The sequence below is a fragment of the Bison bison genome, unplaced genomic scaffold (genome assembly GCF_000754665.1).
Source record: "Bison bison bison isolate TAMUID 2011002044 unplaced genomic scaffold, Bison_UMD1.0 scf7180017864134, whole genome shotgun sequence".
NCBI lineage: Eukaryota > Metazoa > Chordata > Mammalia > Artiodactyla > Bovidae > Bison > Bison bison.
Window position 1 is genome coordinate 7,328,146 of NW_011494706.1, and position 18,544 is coordinate 7,346,689.

At 36.7% G+C, this 18,544-nt stretch overlaps 1 protein-coding gene across 5 annotated transcripts in view; it reads right to left on the reverse strand.

Annotated features, from left to right (window-relative positions):
• Nucleotides 1-18,544, reverse strand: part of ANKIB1 (ankyrin repeat and IBR domain containing 1) — a 159,738-nt gene that overhangs the window by 95,874 nt on the left and 45,320 nt on the right. For 2 of the 5 annotated variants that reach the window (XM_010839796.1, XM_010839795.1), the window contains exons 1-2: nt 15,621-15,920; nt 6,593-6,870 (exon numbers count right to left, since the gene is read on the reverse strand). In XM_010839796.1, the coding sequence (XP_010838098.1) occupies nt 6,593-6,870; nt 15,621-15,671 (329 nt within the window). In that variant the 5' untranslated portion in view covers nt 15,672-15,920. Of the gene's footprint in view, nt 1-6,592; nt 6,871-7,789; nt 8,170-15,620; nt 15,921-18,544 lie in introns of those variants that run through there. The other 3 variants (XM_010839798.1, XM_010839797.1, XM_010839799.1) reach the window with 3 other exon arrangements.

Here is an 18,544-nt window from a genome sequence, read left to right on the forward strand (position 1 = left end):
AGATGGGAATACCAGACCACCTGACCTACCTCTTGAGAAATCTGTATGCAGGTCAGGAAGCAACAGTTAGAACTGAACATGGAACAACAGACTGGTTCCAAATAGGAAAAGGAGTACATCAAGGCTGTATATTGTCACCCTGCTTATTTAACTTAAATGCAGAGTACATCAGGAGAAATGCTGGGCTGGAAGAAGCACAAGCTGGAATCAAGACTGCTGGGAGAAATATCAATAAGCTCAGATATGCAGACGACACCACCCTTATGGCAGAAAGTGGAGAAGAACTAAAAAGCCTCTTGATGAAAGTGAAAGTGGAGAGTGAAAAAGTTGGCGTAAATCTCAAGAGTCAGAAAACGAAGATCATGGCATCTGGTCCCATCACTTCAGGGGAAACAGATGGGGAAACAGTGTTAGACTGTATTTTGGGGGGGCTCCAAAATCCCTGCAGATGGTGACTGCAGCCATGAAATTAAAAGATGCTTGCTCCTTGGAAGAAAAGTTATGACCAACCTAGATAGCATATTCAAAAGCAGAGACATTACTTTGCCAACAAAGGTCCATCTAGTCAAGGCTATGGTTTTTCCAGTGGTCATGTATGGATGTGAGAGTTGGACTGTGAAGAAAGCTGAGTGCCGAAGAATTGATGCTTTTGAACTGTGGTGTTGGAGAAGACTCTTGAGAGTCCCTTGGACTGCAAGGAGATCCAACCAGTCCATCCTAAAGATTATTAGCCTTGGGATTTCTTTGGAAGGAATGATGCTAAAGCTGAAACTCCAGTACTTTGGCCACCTCATGCGAAGAGTTGACTCACTGGAAAAGACTCTGATGCTGGAGGGGTTGGGGGCAGGAGGAGAAGGGGACGACAGAGGATGAGATGGCTGGATGGCATCACTGACTCGATGGACGTGAGTCTGGGTGAACTCTGGGAGTTGGTGACGGACAGGGAGGCCTGGCGTGCTGCACTTCATGGGGTCGCAAACTAAGCTACTGAACTGAACTGAACTGACTGATAAAGTATTTTAGTGTGTAGTATTTTACACACTACTATATGTAAAATAGATAACTATAATAATGACTGATTTTATAACACAGAGAACTCTACTGAAGACTCTATAATGACTTTTATAGGAAAAGAATGTAAAAAAGACTGGATACATGTATATGAATAACTGATTCACTCTGCTGTAAAGCGGAAACTAACACAACATTGTAAATCAACTATACTCCAATAAAAATTTTTAAAAAAGATCTCTAAGAGCCTTTGTTTATGTGAGAGATATTCATCATATTAAAAATTAAAATAAATTTATCCATTAAAAATAAACTCATTATATATTTGACATTCCTAATATCCTAAAATCAAAAATAACTATATTTTTTTAAAAATTAAGTGAACACAAAGGCATTGTTTTACATGTTTACAAATCTTTTTTAACATTTGGCTAACAGAAAACAGATTCTCATAGTATTAAATCAGTTATGATATGTTTCGTTTGGGTTGATGCATATGAAGAAAATCCAGCCTTATATAATTAGAAAAGAGAGAAATGTTTTAAAATAGCCTTTTTAGATAAGTGTGACTATTCATATTTGATACCAAAAACTCAACAAGTGGTCATTTCTTAGATTACCTGCAGTGTAAAATCTGAAATCTTATCAATGAACTTTTGCAATGTTTAAAAATCTACTGGTTTACCTTATATTTTGAACAAATCTTTTACCCATGCATAACTGCAAAAAATCATATACTTACCTTGAAAAATACTAATTCACTAAGTTATACAGATCTTCTAGATTCTGTCACATTTCATTATAGAGTATTTTAAAAACTCATGTTAATTTATATCACTGCCAATCTTATTTAGTAAGTCCCTAAGTACTGGGAAGCTGTCAAGCTTAAGGCAGTAAATGTAAGTTTTCAAAATTCCAATACTCACTGGCAAGCTCAATCATCTTTTACTGTTGTTATTAGTTTAAAATGTTTTCATGAAAAAATAAGCATCAACATTTCAACTCACACCTCAAACCACAGTACAAGTGTTATTCCTCAAAGCTATCAGCAGACAAGAGCAGAAGGACTTTGTGCATTCTTCTCATTTATAGACTAATAAAAAGATGTGTACTCAAGGACGGAGATTAATTAACATTAGTAATTCTACTGCTTCATCGAGGAAATTTTAAGTAAAATTGGCTTTTCTTTTTTAAAACAGCAAGTGGCCGGCAGTGAGGAATACAGTAATTACTTAAGGTTCGGTGCCACTGCCTTGATTCACCCAAAAGCGTTGGCAGTTTTATCCTCCATTTTCTGCACTATCATCACAAATGTCAACACAGTGAAAAAGGCAAATAACATCTCAAAATTAGTACTGATTTAAATACTAAAAATAGTTTTGATCTACTTTACCTCTACAAGTCCTCAGAATGCACTTTAAGACTCATTGGATTAGACAGGAAAACAACCTAAATGTCCGCTGACAGACAAACAGCTAGAAAATATGTGGTGCATATATACAGTGAAATATTTACTAGTCAGCCATAAAAAAGAATGAAACAAAGCTCCTGGAGCAACATGGACGGACACAGAGACCACCATAATAAGTGAAGCAAGTCAGAAAGACAAAGTCAAACCTCATATGATATTACTGGATCTAAAATGTGATGCAAATAAACCTAAATATGAAACAGAAACGAAATCAAGGGCACAGAGAACAGACTGGTGGTTACCAAGGGGAAGGGGGTGGGGGAGGGCAGGAGTGAGAGTCTGAGATTAGCAGATGCAAACTGGTATATACAGAAAGGATAAACAACGAGTCCCACTGTATAGAACAGGGAACTACATTCAACATCCTGTGACAAACTATAATGGAAAACATATGAAAAAGAATATATGTATGACTGAATCACTTTATTGTACAGAAATTTATACAGCATTGCAAATCAACTACACTTGAATAAAACTAAAAAAAAAAAGACTCAATGGATTAGATACATCTCTTAAATAAAGTTTTCCAATTTTATAAAGTATATTTTAAATTATACTATAAATGATTAAAAAGTATTTTCCTACTTGAGTTCTTTTATGTTAAAATAGACATATTACCTTAGTAATAACATTCAAAAACATTTTACTGTGGTATTCTAAGAAAGTTTTAATTAATCACATAAGAAGATCTGATATTAAATGTTATTGTTAGTGTTCAATATTCAGAACCTAAAGCAACAGTTTCATAATCTTACTGAAAATGTTCAAATCAAAAACAAAGACTGAACAGACTAATCAAGAGTTAATCTCCTTAGAGCATTACTGTTCAGCAGTGTATTTGTAATATTTACAATCCAATCAAAGAGATGAATTTAATAACAACTGGATGATTTAAAATCTAAGTTATAGGAATTTCTGAGAACAATACTGCAGGTCAGAACAGTTGGTAATGAATTCATAAAAAGGCAGAAATCAAGTAAGGACTTAAAGGACAGGGAATTAGAGAAGAAACAAGACATTTCAGAATCAGGGATTAACAATAAAGCTAAGGGGATGGCATTTTTAAAAGTGGGAAAAGCAAGAGGGAAGGCAACCAGTCTGACTGATATGATCATGTTGGAGAATAATGAGAGATTAGGCTGACTCGGCAGAATGAGGGCAGAGAAAAAATAAGGCTTCAGAAGCCAAGTAAAATGAGGCAAACAATAGTGTACCGCCATAGTTTTCTTATGACAGAACGTTGAGAAGGATAAACTTTTAGCAAGATTAACCTGAACACGAGACTTGAAGAGGAAAAGACTTGCAAAAGGAACATTTAGGAGTCAAGTACTTTCAGTACTGGAAGAAGAGGTTGATAAGAGTAAACAAACTTTTAGGCAACAGGAATGGAAAGACATGAACCCATCAGATAAGACGGAGTGAACTCTGCATTAGTAACAGGTTAGGTAAAGGAGATGAGTAAGTCAAGGATAATCTGAAGATATTTAGGGTTACAAATTTGAGAAATAATACTATACACTATGCTATGCTATGCTAAGTCACTTCAGTCGTGTCTGACTCTGTGTGACCCCATAGACGGCAGCCCACCAGGCTCCCCCGTCCCTGGGATTCTCCAGGCAAGAACACTGGAGTGGGTTGCCATTTCCTTCTCCAATGCATGAAAGTGAAAAGTGAAAGTGAAGTCACTCAGTCGTGCTGACTCTTAGCAACCCCATGGACTGCAGCCTACCAGGCTCCTCCATCCATGGGATTTTCCAGGCAAGAGTACTGGAGTGGGGTGCCACTGCCTTCTCCGAAACTATACACTAGGTATCATGAAACATAACACATTCATTTAATTATACAAGCTTAATATTTTAGAGACAAGGAAACTGAAATCCAGAGTAACTAATTTGTCTTGCTAATAAGTGTTTTAGGATTCCAGGGGGTGCTAGTGGTAAAGAACCCAGCCGCCAATGCAGGAGATGAAAGAGATGTGGGTTCAATCCCTGAGTCAGGAAGATCCCCTGGAGAAGGGCACGGCAACCCACTCCAGTATTTTTGCCTGGAGAATCCCATGGACAGAGGAGCCTGGTGGGCTACAGTCCACGGGGTCACACAGAGTTGGACACAACTGAAACGACTTAGCACAGTAAGTGTTTTAGGCATTCCTGACATACAGGCTTATCTGACTATAGAGATAAGATGCTATCATAGTGTTGAAAGCCTAAAGACTACAGTCATCTGCCTAAATGGGCAGTTAGCTTTGCCATTTACAAGCTGCAGAGTTCTGACAAGTTGTTTAATCTTTCTGAGCTTCAGTTTTCTCACTTCTGAAATGCGGATGATAAACGACCTTATAGCCCTAGAATGAGAATTAAATGAGACAAGGCACGTAGAGCAGTTAGTAGTGCCTAGAAAACAGTTAAGCCCTCAACACGTTTGCCATTATTTTATTAGTACAATATGTCAGTGTAATTAACATAGGGAACATCCATTTTTGAAAGAAAAAATGTAAAATTTCAAACAAGATTAGGTGGCAGTGGCTTCTAAGTGGGTATTTTTAGAGAAATGAAAATAAGAGATAACTGAAAAATGGAGAGGTAATAGAAATATCTCTTTTTAAATCAAGAAATACCTATTTTATTTTTAAGAGGTTACAAAAATACCTACTTGATAATCATAGGCCTGAATAAACTAAGTTATTCATGGAATTTTTCTCATTTACAAATCCTGATCCTAAAGACAGTATCTGTGCAATGACTTTTAGAAAGGTTCTATTTACTTTGTGTAAGATACTATGCTAGACGCTAGAAGTACAAAGAAAGTCCTTTTAAAAAGCTGTAATTTAGGTAGGCAAAGAGTAGGTTTACAAATTTACAAAACCAATGGGTAGTGTATACCACACAAGTAATAAACAAAAAAGAACCACAGAAGTTCAAAAGAAGACTGAAGTTCCTTGCGGACTGAAGTTCCTTACAGGCTGTGACAGGAATAAGACAGATAAAGAATGCCTAGGACCCTGCTGTTAAGTCACTTTAGCCTGCCAGACTTCTTTGTCCATGGAATTCTCCAGGCAAGAATACTGGAGTGGGTTGCCATTTCCTTCTCCAAGAGATCTTCCCGACCCAGGGACTTAACCCGCATCTCCTACATTAGCAGGCAGATTCTTTACCACTGAGTCACCCGGGAAGCCCAGGACATTGAAGGAAGGCTAAAATTTAGGTAAGAAAGAGAAGGCTGAGAGGAGAGATACTCCCGGGAAACAGCATTATGAATGTGGCAGACAGAACACCCCTGGCATGATTCAGGGATACCAGAAACAGCAGCTTAATTTGAACAACAAATTTGTATAAAAAGAAATAGAAAAAGGATTGAAAAGCTTTTTGTCAAGTTCTAAAGTACTCAGAACGCCGATTTAAGAATTATATTTCACTGCATAAGCAAAGAATTGTTTCTTTCTCTTCTACCACCAGACTTCCACAGCTGCACAATCTACTACTAAAAACACTACATTTATTTTGGAACTACTTTTCTATCCTTTGCTTCTTTCATCTTATAAGTTAGCAAATAGCAAATTTAATTCCCATGTAATTAAGAAGAATTCACATACTGCTATCACTAATGCTTTCTTCCTAAAGAGATTTTTTTTTTAAGTTTCTTAGTATTGATATTTTCAGTTCCAAGAAAATGTTTTACTTTTAGAAAAGTCTTTTCTGGTAACTGAACCTTTTAAAAGAAGGAAACTCAAATCTGATCAAGACTAGGTAAGGGAAACACATCAGTTTTTCAACTTAAATTGCCTTGGACACCATTCCCTGCAATTTTTTGATAGATGACAAGTACTTTTCTAGAACTGAAACACTGTAAATTAAAACACTACACTGTTATAAAGAATTCATACTATGAAACATACTGAGGATCAAAATGTATTTACAGTAAAAAGAATATGTGAACTAACCTCAGAAATGAAACACATAATAAAAAAATCATACTTAATAATTTAGGCATATTCAGTTTTACAAAGTTTAGTTCACTATAATACCACATAAGGCATGTATTCTCAAAGACCAGAGCGGTTCTTCTCCCCTTTCTCTAATCTGTTACTAATTGGTTTCCAGTAGTACTTACCCTAATATTCTATTCATTCCATGTCTAGCAGCATAGTGTAACGGAGTATTGTGCTGGTAGGGCTCCCCGTAAGATGTATTTGGATCAAGGGATTCTTTTAGCTGAGGGTTGCTTTCGTATATTTGGCAGGCCAGGTTTTCATCACCATTGATGAGTGCTTTACGGAATTTGGTGGTTGAACTTCCCATGTTTTGTTTTGCTTTTTTCTGATAGGCAATGGCACTTTTTCCTTCACCCTTCAGCCACTTCTTAAATGCTTCTGCAACATGTTTCACATTCTAATGGAGGAAAAAAATATTAGATTGTAAAACCAGTAATTATGAAGCAGTATCCTAAGGAAAAAATACCACAATTAGGAATATTAATAAAATCTATGAAGCATATGTAAGGGAAAGAATTATGTTTTACCAAATTTATCTTAATAGCCAAAAAAAAATCTCTAATGTTTAATATTGCCCAAACTAACTTCTTAAACTGCAATATTTTCCCATACAGAAAGTGACGGTTTCACAGGCTGTACTTTATACTATAAAGTTACGTATATACATGGTCTTTTCAATTTTCTCCTTCACAGAGGCAGGAAATGAGTTTGATTAAAATTTATGGTTGAATACACTTAAATTCTTGTATAAATTACATATAAATCTGATTCAGCCAATTTCTAGGATAATGAAAAATACAGGAAATTTTGTTCATATAAGAACTCCAAAAAATGTTAAATTACAATAAAGTAAAATGAAATTGTTCAGTACTTAGAAGGACTTCAAAGAAAAGATTTTTCACATGTAAATACAGAGGGCTATACAACTCACAGCAAATGAATAAAACTAACTACAACTAATTACACTCAGAATAATGAAATAGTGATTATTCTACCATAATACCATTACATTTATTTTCTTCTACTGTAAATAATTCAAAACAAGGCTGAAAACATGAACTGTTTATGACTACTGTATTTGGAAAGAGGTTATAATAAAGATCACAGGTATTTACTACTGAAGCAATGTGAGGTGGGTAGGGGAAAGACAAGAAAACAATCATTTAATTTGGAGTATGAAATCTCAAACTAGCTATGTAATTGTAACTACCCTTCTAATGCCTCAGGTTACATCTATACAGTAAAAGGAAATAACCATTTCTTAAGGAAAATAGTCAGGATTATGAGAGTTACTTATTTAAGTACCTACCACAGACCTTGGCTAGTATGCTTAATAAATGCTAATTTTGTTCCATTCCAATAAATGTTTCTGAATCTAGTCTTCAGCCATTATCAAAACCAGTCATAAAGGAAACAGCCTATGCAAAGGAAGGTATGAAACAAAAGGTTTATTCAAATGGTGAGTACTGCTAATAGAAGATAAAACTGAAAATAGGTTGTGGCCAGACTAAGAAATGTGTCCTTTAACCGGTAAAGAATGGACGAAAGTGAAAGTGAAAATCACTCAAAGAGTAAGAAATATGTCTTTCCCTAATTTCCTGATTATCTTTTAATTGTGAAGGGCTCTATAATTTTTTTTTCTTCTTCATTTGGTGGCTCAGAGGTTAAAGCGTCTGCCTCCAATGCGGAAGACCCGGGTTCGATCCCTGGGTTGGGAAGATCCCCTGGAGAAGGAAATGGCAACCCACTCCAATATTCTTGCTTGGAGAATCCCATGGACGGAGGAGCCTGGTGGGCTACAGTCCACGGGGTCGCAAAGAGTCGGACATGACTGAGCGACTTCCCTTTCACGTTCTATAATTTTTGCTTTTAATAAGAAAGAAATATGTCTTTCTTATTCTTTATTTTTGGGGATATAAGGTAACACTTCAATAGTATATGTGACATTTAAACTATACCTCCACTTGTATTAATTAATGTTTGCACTCAGGGATTTTTGTTTACAATGAATTATACTATGGCTCAAATTTTAAAAATTACAGTAAGAGGGTTAAGCTCAAGGGTCATATGTTAGGGGGGTGGAGGTGCATAGAACCAGCTGCTACAATAAGTAACCTTACAAGGGAGTGTAAGATTCCTCAATAGACTCTTCCAGTTCAACATTGTATTTCTAAAGGTTATCTTTAGTACCAGTTAAATTAAGAGTAGGAGCCAATTACTTTGTTGAAGCCAACCTTCAGCCTATAATAATGACTTTAAAAATAGTTTACTTTTGTAGTAAAAGGTAACATATTAGGAGATAGATATTTATTTTTAAACAACTTCATCTTCTATAAAGGATTTCTGGGAGTAGTTTATTAATTTAAGCGCACTTGAGTTTTTGAGGCAGTTTATTAACCTATCAATGAGGAAACTGGGAGACATGCACTGAATCACAGAAGTAGAAAAGACTATATTTAAATCATACCAGCCTATCTTTCCAAATAGGAAAGCTTTTGAACATTCATGGGTTGTTGCTTGCCTTCATCATTATCTTATTGCTCTTGTCCAAGTCTAATGCTTCAGTAAGACTGAAATTTATACTACAGAATGTACAGTTTACAGTACCTCTAAACAAAGCAAGGTTTAGTGCAGGTATCAGCAAACTTTTCCCATAAAGACCAGATAGTAAAGTATCTACTTGTGAGTCATATGGCTCCCTGAGTCATATGATCTGTCTTAAGTAGTCAACTCGGCTGTTACAGCTTGAAAGCCACAGACAGTATCTAATCGTAGAATAGCTGCGGTTGTGTTCTATAAATTTAATTTACAAAAGTAAGATCCGAGATGTGGTCCATGAGCTGTAGGTTGCCAGACAACCCCTGATGTGGTGGAAGGAAAATAGCAGGTTTGGAATCCCACATCTACTTGTAAGTATTAATAACACAAATCATTTAACCTCTCTGTACCTTAATTTTTTCTTATGTAAAAAAGGTGTAAGGCCACCTACCCTGTGGAATTGTCAAGATTACCTAGGTTAAGTATGTAATACAGTGCATAGTAGGTACTCACTAAATTTTATCTCCTTCTCCTATCTGCAAGCCATTGGTTAAGAGTTGCTGCCTTTAAAGAACTCAATACTCGAATTCTTTTCAAAAGACAGTGAAACCTTAAGAAAAATGTCACCTACTCTAAGTTTTATATCAGAACTGATATGTACCTGGTAGTCTAAACTTCATCATTTATTAGGGGTCTGACCTTTGACAAGATAAAAACTACGTATTTTTTTCAACAGTCTTCTGTATCAAAGTTAACTCCTCTTTCACTTATTTTCTAGGTCACTGCCAGTATTAACAAAGGTCTCTCCAGTGTAACTGCACTTATAAATACTAAGTGAAAGGTATACAAAATTTAGAACAAAGCCAGAGCAGGAGACAGAATCTCACACTGGAGGTACATGGAAACACACACATACACACATATAAGGCAGGGAGCAAGAGGTCTTTTGGAAAAGACCCTGATGCTGGGAAAGACTGAAGGCAGGAGGAGAAGGGGATGACAGAGGATGAGATGGTTGGATGGCATCACCAACCACATGGACATGGGTTTGGGTGGGCTCTGGGAGCTGGTGATGGATAGGGAGGCCTGGCATGCTGTGGTTCATGGGATCGCAGAGTCGGACACGACTGAGCAACTGAACTGAACTGAGGAGGTCTTACTCCAAAATGTTGCTACAAATGCAATATAGTTAAGTGATTTGGGAATTAGCTTGCCTAACTGCATATTAAATTGAAGTCAAGTGTGGCTTTAATCTTGGTGGCTTCCTGCAAGAAGTTCATGAACATCTATCTGCAGTCTACAGCAAAACTTGTGGGTATTAGAGAATACTATCAAAATGATCTGAGCTGAGAAAAACCTCTTAACTAAGACAGCAACTTCCCTGTAAGATGTATTCCAGAAATAAAATGTCCAGACAAACATGAAAGTATTATGCTGACAACTCTGGAAAACTCGCTGCGGCAGTTTGGCTGCCTGAGGTTTCTGAGCAACCAAGGAAAGAGATAATCCAGCAAATTCTGGCTGCTGCTGGATACCATTTATATCTATACAGCTTTCACTGTATGGAAAAGGATGCTGCAGTTAGTAAAGAAATGAAAACACCTGCAAAGGGCAGCAACTGAGTGCCTCTTTTTGCCAAACTGGCAGATGAACACTGAAAACAGCTAGCATGAGGTCCATGGTGGAAAGCTGTTCAAACACGGGATACAACCACTGCACAGCATCACTCTTAGAGTTATTCTATTTCCTATTAAAACATAATTCTCTGCAATGATCAGAGGATTCTAAGTTCTAGATTCTAAATTCTAAAAATTTTCAAGTAGCTACAATTTTTCTTAGACGGTATTCAGCTTTCATACATTTGACTTTACAACCACTGAAAACATGTAGTGCTCAAAATGAATATTTTGGGCTCTAATGTTAAGATAATGTCAGTGAAGAGCTCAATTTTAGCAACTTTGGCATATCTGGTTATTTAGCAGTGTTTGCTTTCATAATTTTTGAATACCATATTGTCTTTATTTCCTGAACATAGGCAAAAATGTTAAGTTGGAAGCATTTTAGTGTGCTGTGAAGAAATAAAAGTCTTAAAGTTGATGCAACTGAGAAAAACAATTACTTATGCCTCAAACTGAGGCTGCCTAAACTTAAATCAACTGTATATTCAATTAAAAAAAGAGATAAATATAACACACCATTTACAAAAGGTTAGAAATTTGTAAACAAATATTAAGAAGTAATAATTATGAGATGAAAACAAGATGGTGGAATAGAAAAGACTTGAGCTCACCTCATCTAGAACCTACCAAAAAAGATACTGTAGTTCCAAAGACAAAGAAAAAGCCACAATGAGATGGTAGGGGGGCAAATTCATAATATAATCAAATCACAACTTGCAAACTGCAAAATAATTATATCATGAAGTTCTCCTACAGAAGAGAAAGTTCTGAACCCCATATCAGGCACCCCCCTCCAGGAAGGACTCATGCAAGGACTCATGCGCTCTAGGATCTAAGGTGAAGAAGTGACTCCACAGGACCCTGGGAGGTCTTTGAAAGGTCTCCTGAGGAAGCGGGGGTCGGCTGACGCTCACTTGGGGACAAGGACGCAGTGCCAGAGGCCCCAGGTGGGGGCTCTTCTGGAGGTCACCATTTTGGCACTGGAACCTTGTCTCGCCTGTAGGCGCCAATGGTGGGATGCCTCAGGCCAAAAAACCAACATGGTGGGAGCACAGCCCTACCCAACAGCTGACAGGTGGCCTGACATCCTCCTGAGCCCACAACTGCCTCTCCACACATCCCTTGACAGAGCCTTGATAACCAGAGGGCTCAGGCGCCAGTCCCTGGACCAATCTCATCCACCAGGGGGCACATAATCCAGTAATCATGATACCTACTCAAAGGTGTTCAAAAGCCACAGCCACACAAAAACCTGCAAATGGCTATTCTCTGTAGTTGTTTAATCACTCATGCATATCCAACTCTTTGCAACCCCATGGACTGTAGCCTGCCAGGCTCCTCTGTCCATGTGATTTTCCAGGCAACAATACTAGACTGGGCTGCTATTTCCTTCTCCAGGAGATTTTCCTGACCCAGGAATGGAACCCGTGTCTCCCGCACTCACAGGCAGATTCGTTACTGTTGAGCAACCAGGGGAGCCCACTTGGATGTCTACGGCAGCTCTATTCATAACTACCAAAAACTTGGGAGCAAATAAGATGCCCTTAAGTAAGTAAATGAATAAATTAACTGTGGTACATGCAGACAATGGTATAGAATTCAGCACTATAAAGAAATGAGCTATCAAATTATGAAAACACATGAGGAACCTTAATTGTACATTAGTAATAGAGAGAAGCCAAAAGGCTACAGACCACAAGATTCCAACTACATGACATTCTGGAAAAAGATAAAACTATCCAGTTTTAAAAAGATGAGTGATCACCAGGGCTGGGGGCAAGGGAAGGCTGAATTGCTAAGAGTCGGACACGACTGAGTGACTTCACTTTCACTTTTCACTTTCCTGCATTGGAGAAGGAAATGGCAACCCACTCCAGTGTTCTTGCCTGGAGAATCCCAGGGACGGGGGAGCCTGGTGGGCTGCCGTCTATGGGGTCGCACAGAGTCGGACACGACTGAAGTGACTTAGCAGCAGCAGTAGCAGCAGTGAATTTTTAAGGTATTGAAAGTATGCTGTATGATATTCTAATGATGGAATATCATTATATTAACAATATAAATAATGCATGCATATTATTATAATAATTAATATATTATTTATACATGTCTATATTATTAGTACATGTATCCAAATCTACAGAATGTTAAACACTTAAGAGTGAATCCAAAGGTACGCTGATTTTGAGTGATTCTGTCGTGTTAACGTAGGGTTCACCAGCTTAACAAGTCGGCCATTCTGGTGAGTACTGCTGATAATGGAGGGGACCATGCATGCATGGGGTTAGGGGTGTGTGGGAAACCTCAGTGTCTTCCTTTTAATTTTGCTGTGAAACTATTAAGCCCTAAACAAGAGATTCTTAAAAAAAAAAAAAAAAGACCAGAATCCTAATCTTTATGTTAATCTCTGGGCATTTGCTTCCTTGACAATACAATGAACACGATTTACTGTGAAAAATAAAACTGAAAGTAAAGTATTTAGCACAGTGACTAACAAAGAAGGCATTTCATAAGTCTGCGTACTTTCCCCTGGGTGTGTGTGCGTGTGTGTGCGCTTTTCCCAGAAGCCACTTCATAATTACTTATTGGTTCAGAACTTTAGGACAGTTGAAAGAGTTAGAAATTTAACCAACAGATAGGTTGTAAATGACTGTCCAAATCTAAGTTGTGAGAAAACTTCCAAATAATATTTTATCATTATGTACTTATAACTCATTTCTGAATAGTACTGGAAACTAAAATTACTTAAGTAAACCAATACACATGCATTAAAAAGAAACAGAAAAGACAAGGAAATATATGCCAAGGACACAGGATAAATTTATGTTAGCCTTTTATGACAACTAAATTAAGGAATCTAAATAACATTAGATGAGATTTCTAAAATTTATAGGGAACTCACAGAACAATCAATCCACATTCACTGCTGGTGTGCCTGTGTGATATAGTTTCCATAATGAAGGGATATTTTACCTCACTTGAAAAATGTTAGGTTAAAATTATTTCATTTTAAACCAAAATTTTCATTAGTTCAGTTCAGTTGCTCAGTCGTTGTCTGACTCTTTGCGACCCCCTGGACTGCAGCATGCCGGGCTTCCCTGTCTATCACCAGCTCCCGGACTTTCCTCAAACTCATGTCCATGGAGTTGGTGATGCCTTCCAACCATCTCATCCTCAGTCGTCCCCTTCTCCTCCCACCTTCAATCTTTCCCAGCATCAGGGTCTTTTCCAGTGAGTCAGTTCTTCATATCAGGTGGCCAAAGTACTTACACATACTTATAAGTATAAGTATTTCATACTTTTACAAAATTGACAAATATATTATTTAATATTGTTAAAAAGGTTTATTCCCCACTATCAAGATCCTGATTTTAATTTAGGGTGTTCTGCCCACAGGAAATTCAAGACTAAGAGGAAATCAATTCTTTTTATGCAAACTAATGTTCTCTCAAGGTTTTCCTATTAAAAATGAGCTTAAAACTTCATAATGATTCTTATAATTTACAATGTTAGAAGGCTCTAGGGAAAATTTTAAAAATTAGAAGAAAAAGTAACACTGAAAGTATGTGAGTACCTAAAATCTATGACTTTAAACAGTATATTCTAAATATACGTTACTAGTATTAGAATTACGCTACACATAAATGATTCTTTTAATTGTTACTATCATAGTTTTTATTTACTATGTTGAGTATAAGTCGTAAGTATGGTACTGTCTGGTCTTTCTAACTTCTGAAACTGTGTATGCATGTTAAAAACGGAATCAAATTCCAATTTTTGGAGTTTTAAATTTTGTAACATTTACAGATAAACATCTGATCTCTCAGCATTGGAAAGTTATTAGCATCATCTACTATAGAACCATACGAAGAGAAGTGGAGAAAACAAAAGAAGGGAAGCTGCCAGTTTTCTTCTCCTGTCTTTTATTCACAATAAGCTATCTGAAGATCACCAACAGGGAAAAGGATGAGTGATTGATAATCTCTGATGTCAACACCCTACTTATATATTCAAGTGAGAGGGAAACCCAGGGGGTAACAAAGCTTGGATCTTGCTTGCTGATCATCCTCCAGATAAAAGTGAGATAAATAAAAACATCATTGTTTTTCTATTTCCCAAATATAAAATGGATCCCTTTTCCAAAATTTCATTTTCAGTTCCTTGTATGGAACTTAAAACCTAATTTTAGAAACTGCTTCATTTTATTTCTAGAGCCTATCTAAAGAAAGTTATTTCAATGCATGAAAATTCATAAACTAAGTGTTCATAACTCAAGAAATAACAGAACTTACAATCTTCTCAAAAAAGAAAAATAACTAGAAATACCTATAATGCAATAAATGAATTACACTTCAAAATAAAATCACAATGAGTTTTAAGTCTTAAAAAAAAATCTTTTCAATATCTCTTATCATAAACTACTCAAATAGAGTATTATTTTAACTTTCAATTTAAGAGGAGAATATATGTCCACTTGAATCTAAAATAAACAAAAGAAAATTATTCTAACACTCAAACACACAAGTAGCTCAACTGCTTTTAAATTTTCAATTTCCAAGAAACTATGAACAAATGTTTCTCAGTTTAGCTTCCAATTAAGTAAATTATGGTAAATTCATTCAACAGAATGCTGGGATACATTAATTAAAATCATGTTTATAATTTTATATTCTGTGGAAAAAAGCCTTTACCATAAATGTTATATATACTATCATCACCACTTAAAAAATATATATTTATAGAAAAAGACTAAGGAAATATGTATTACCCTATTAACTCTGAAGGGAAGAATTATGCCAACTGTACTTGGAATTCTTCCTCTATTCTTCTTGGCATTAACAAAAAGTATTTAAAATAGATCTACTAACAATGGACATAATAGGGAGAACTTGACAAGAATACAGTAACAGTAGGATTTTAACACTCCACTTACCATCAATGGACACATGATCCAAACAGAAAACCAACTGGGACACAATGGCATTACATAACAAACTAGACCAGTTGTACTTAACAGTTACAAAATATTCCATCCAAAATCAGCAAGATACATATTCAAGTTCACATGGAATGCTATCCAGAATAGGTCATCAGGCAAGTCCCAACGAATTTAAAAGGACAGAAATCATATCAAGCATCTTTTCTGATCTCAACAGTATAAAACCAGGAATCAAATACAGGAAGAAAAATGGGAAAAACAAAAACAAATAGAGACTATACACCTCAGAAAACAAGAAAAATCTCAAATAAACAAGCTAAACTATCACGTAAAAGAATTAGAAAAAGAACAAACAAAACTGAAAGTCAGCGGAAGGAAGGAAACAGTAAAGATCAGAGACAAAAAAAAAAAAAAAACTAGAGAACCCCTCTACAGAGAAAGGAAAAGAACAACGAAATGAGTTCTTTTTTTCAAAGATAAAATTATTAAGCCTTTACACAGGCTCGTTAAGAAAAGACAGAGGACCCCAATAACAAAATAATAGGTGAAAGAGGAGAAATTACAATCAGTATCACAGAAACATAAACAATCATAAGAGAATACTATGAAGAGATAAATGCCAACAAATTCAGCAGCCTGGAAGAAATGGATAAATTCCCAGAAACATACAATCTTGCAAAAATGAATCAGGAAGAAACAGATAATTTGAATAGACTGATACTAGTATTAAAACGGAGAAGGCAATGGCACCCCACTCCAGCACTCTTGCCTGGAAAATCCCATGGACGGAGGAGCCTGGTGGGCTGCAGTCTACGGGGTCCCTAAGAGTCAGACACGACTAAGTGACTTCACTTTCACTTTTCACTTTCATGCACTGGAGAAGGAAATGGCAACCCACTCCAATGTTCTTGCCTGGAGAATCCCAGGGACGGGGGAGCCTGGTGGGCTGCCGTCTATGGGGTCACACAGAGTTGGACACGACTGAAGCAACTTAGCAGTAGCAGCAGTATTAAAACTGAATCAGTAATCAAAAACCTCCCAACAAAGAAAAGTCCAGAACCAGACAGCTTCCCAGGTTAAGTCTACCAAACATATAAAGAAGAGTTAATACCTACCTAGCCTTCTCAAATTATTCGGAAAAACTGAGGAGGAGGTCACACTCCCAAGTCCATTCTAAAGTCCACCACTACAGATATCAAAACCAGACAAAGACACTATGAAAACGAAAATTATTTCAATATCTTTGATAAATATAGAGGTAAAAATCCTAAACAAAATATTAGCAAACCAAATTCAACAATATACAAAAAGGACCATAAATCATGGTCAAGTGGGATTCATTCCGGGGATGGAAAGATGGTTCAACATCTAAAAATCAACCAATGGAATGAATCATGTTAACAAAACAAAAAATAAAAGTCACATGATCATCTCAACTGGTACAGACAGACCACCTGACAAAATTCAACTTCCCTTCATGAGAAAAACCCTCAACAAAGTTGGCATGGAGGGAACATATCTCAACATAACAAAGTTCATTTATAACAAACCCACAGCTAATTCATATTAAATGGCAAAAGTAAAAAAACAATCCCAGTGATGGCAAAAGTAAAAAAACAATCCCAGTGACCACTGCATCAAAAAGAATGAAATACCTAGAAATAAACACACCAAGAAAGGAAAAACCTACAGTCTGAAAACTATAAGACATTGATAAATGAAATGGAAGATGATACAAATAAATGGAAAGGCATTCATATTCATAGACTGGAAAGATTAGCATTGTTTAAAGGTCCATAAACCTAAAGCAATACTTATCAAAACAACTCTTGACAAATGTCACAAAACTAGAACAAAAAATCCTACAATTTTCTGGAACAGAATCACAAAAGGCCCCAAATAGTCAAAGTAATCTTGAGAAAAAAGAACAAACCTGGAGGTATCACACTCCCTTAACTTCAGAATATACTAAACGCTACAGAATTAAAAAAAAAAAAAAAAAAGCTAAGGCTCAGTTCAGATCAGTCCTGTCTGACTCCTTGTGACCCAATGGACTGCAGCACGCCAGGCCTCCCTGTCCATCACCAACTCACAGAGTTTACTCAAACTCACGTCCATTGAGTCGTTGATGCCATCAAACCATCTCATCCTCTGTTGTCTCCTCCTGCCTTCAATCTTTCCCAGCATTAGGGTCTCTTCAAATGAGTCAGTTCTTTGCATCAGGTGGCCAAAGTACTGGAGTTTCAGCTTCAGCGTCAGTCCTTCCAATGAATATTCAGGACTGATTTCCTTTAGGATGAACTGGTTGGAATTCCTTGCAGTCCAAGCAACTCTCGAGAGTCTTCTCCAACACCACAGTTCAAAAGCATCAATTCTTCAGCACTCAGCTTTCTTTATAGTCCAACTCTGACATCCATACATGACTACTGAAGTCATAGCTTTGACTAGATGGACCTTTGTTGGCAAAGTAATGTCTCTGGTTTTTAATATGCCGTCTAGGTTGGTCATAACTTTCCTTCCAAGGAGTAAGCATCTTTTAATTTCATGGCTGGAGTCACCATCTGCAGTGATTTTGGAGCCCCCAAATATAAAGTCTGTCATTGTTTCCTCTGTTTCCCCATCTATTTCCCATGAAGTGATGAGACAGTATGCCACGATCTTAGATTTCTGAATATTGAGCTTTAAGCCAACTTTTTCACTTTCATCAAGAGGCTCTTTAGTTATTCTTCACTTTCTGCCATAAGGGTGGTGTCGTCTTCATACCTGGGGTTATTGATACTTCTCCCGGTGATCCTGTTTCCAGCTTGTACTTCATCCAGCCCAGTGTTTCTCATGATGTACTCTGAATATAAGTTAAATAAGCAGGGTGACAATATATAGCCTTGATGTACTCCTTTTCCTATTTGGAACCAGTCTGT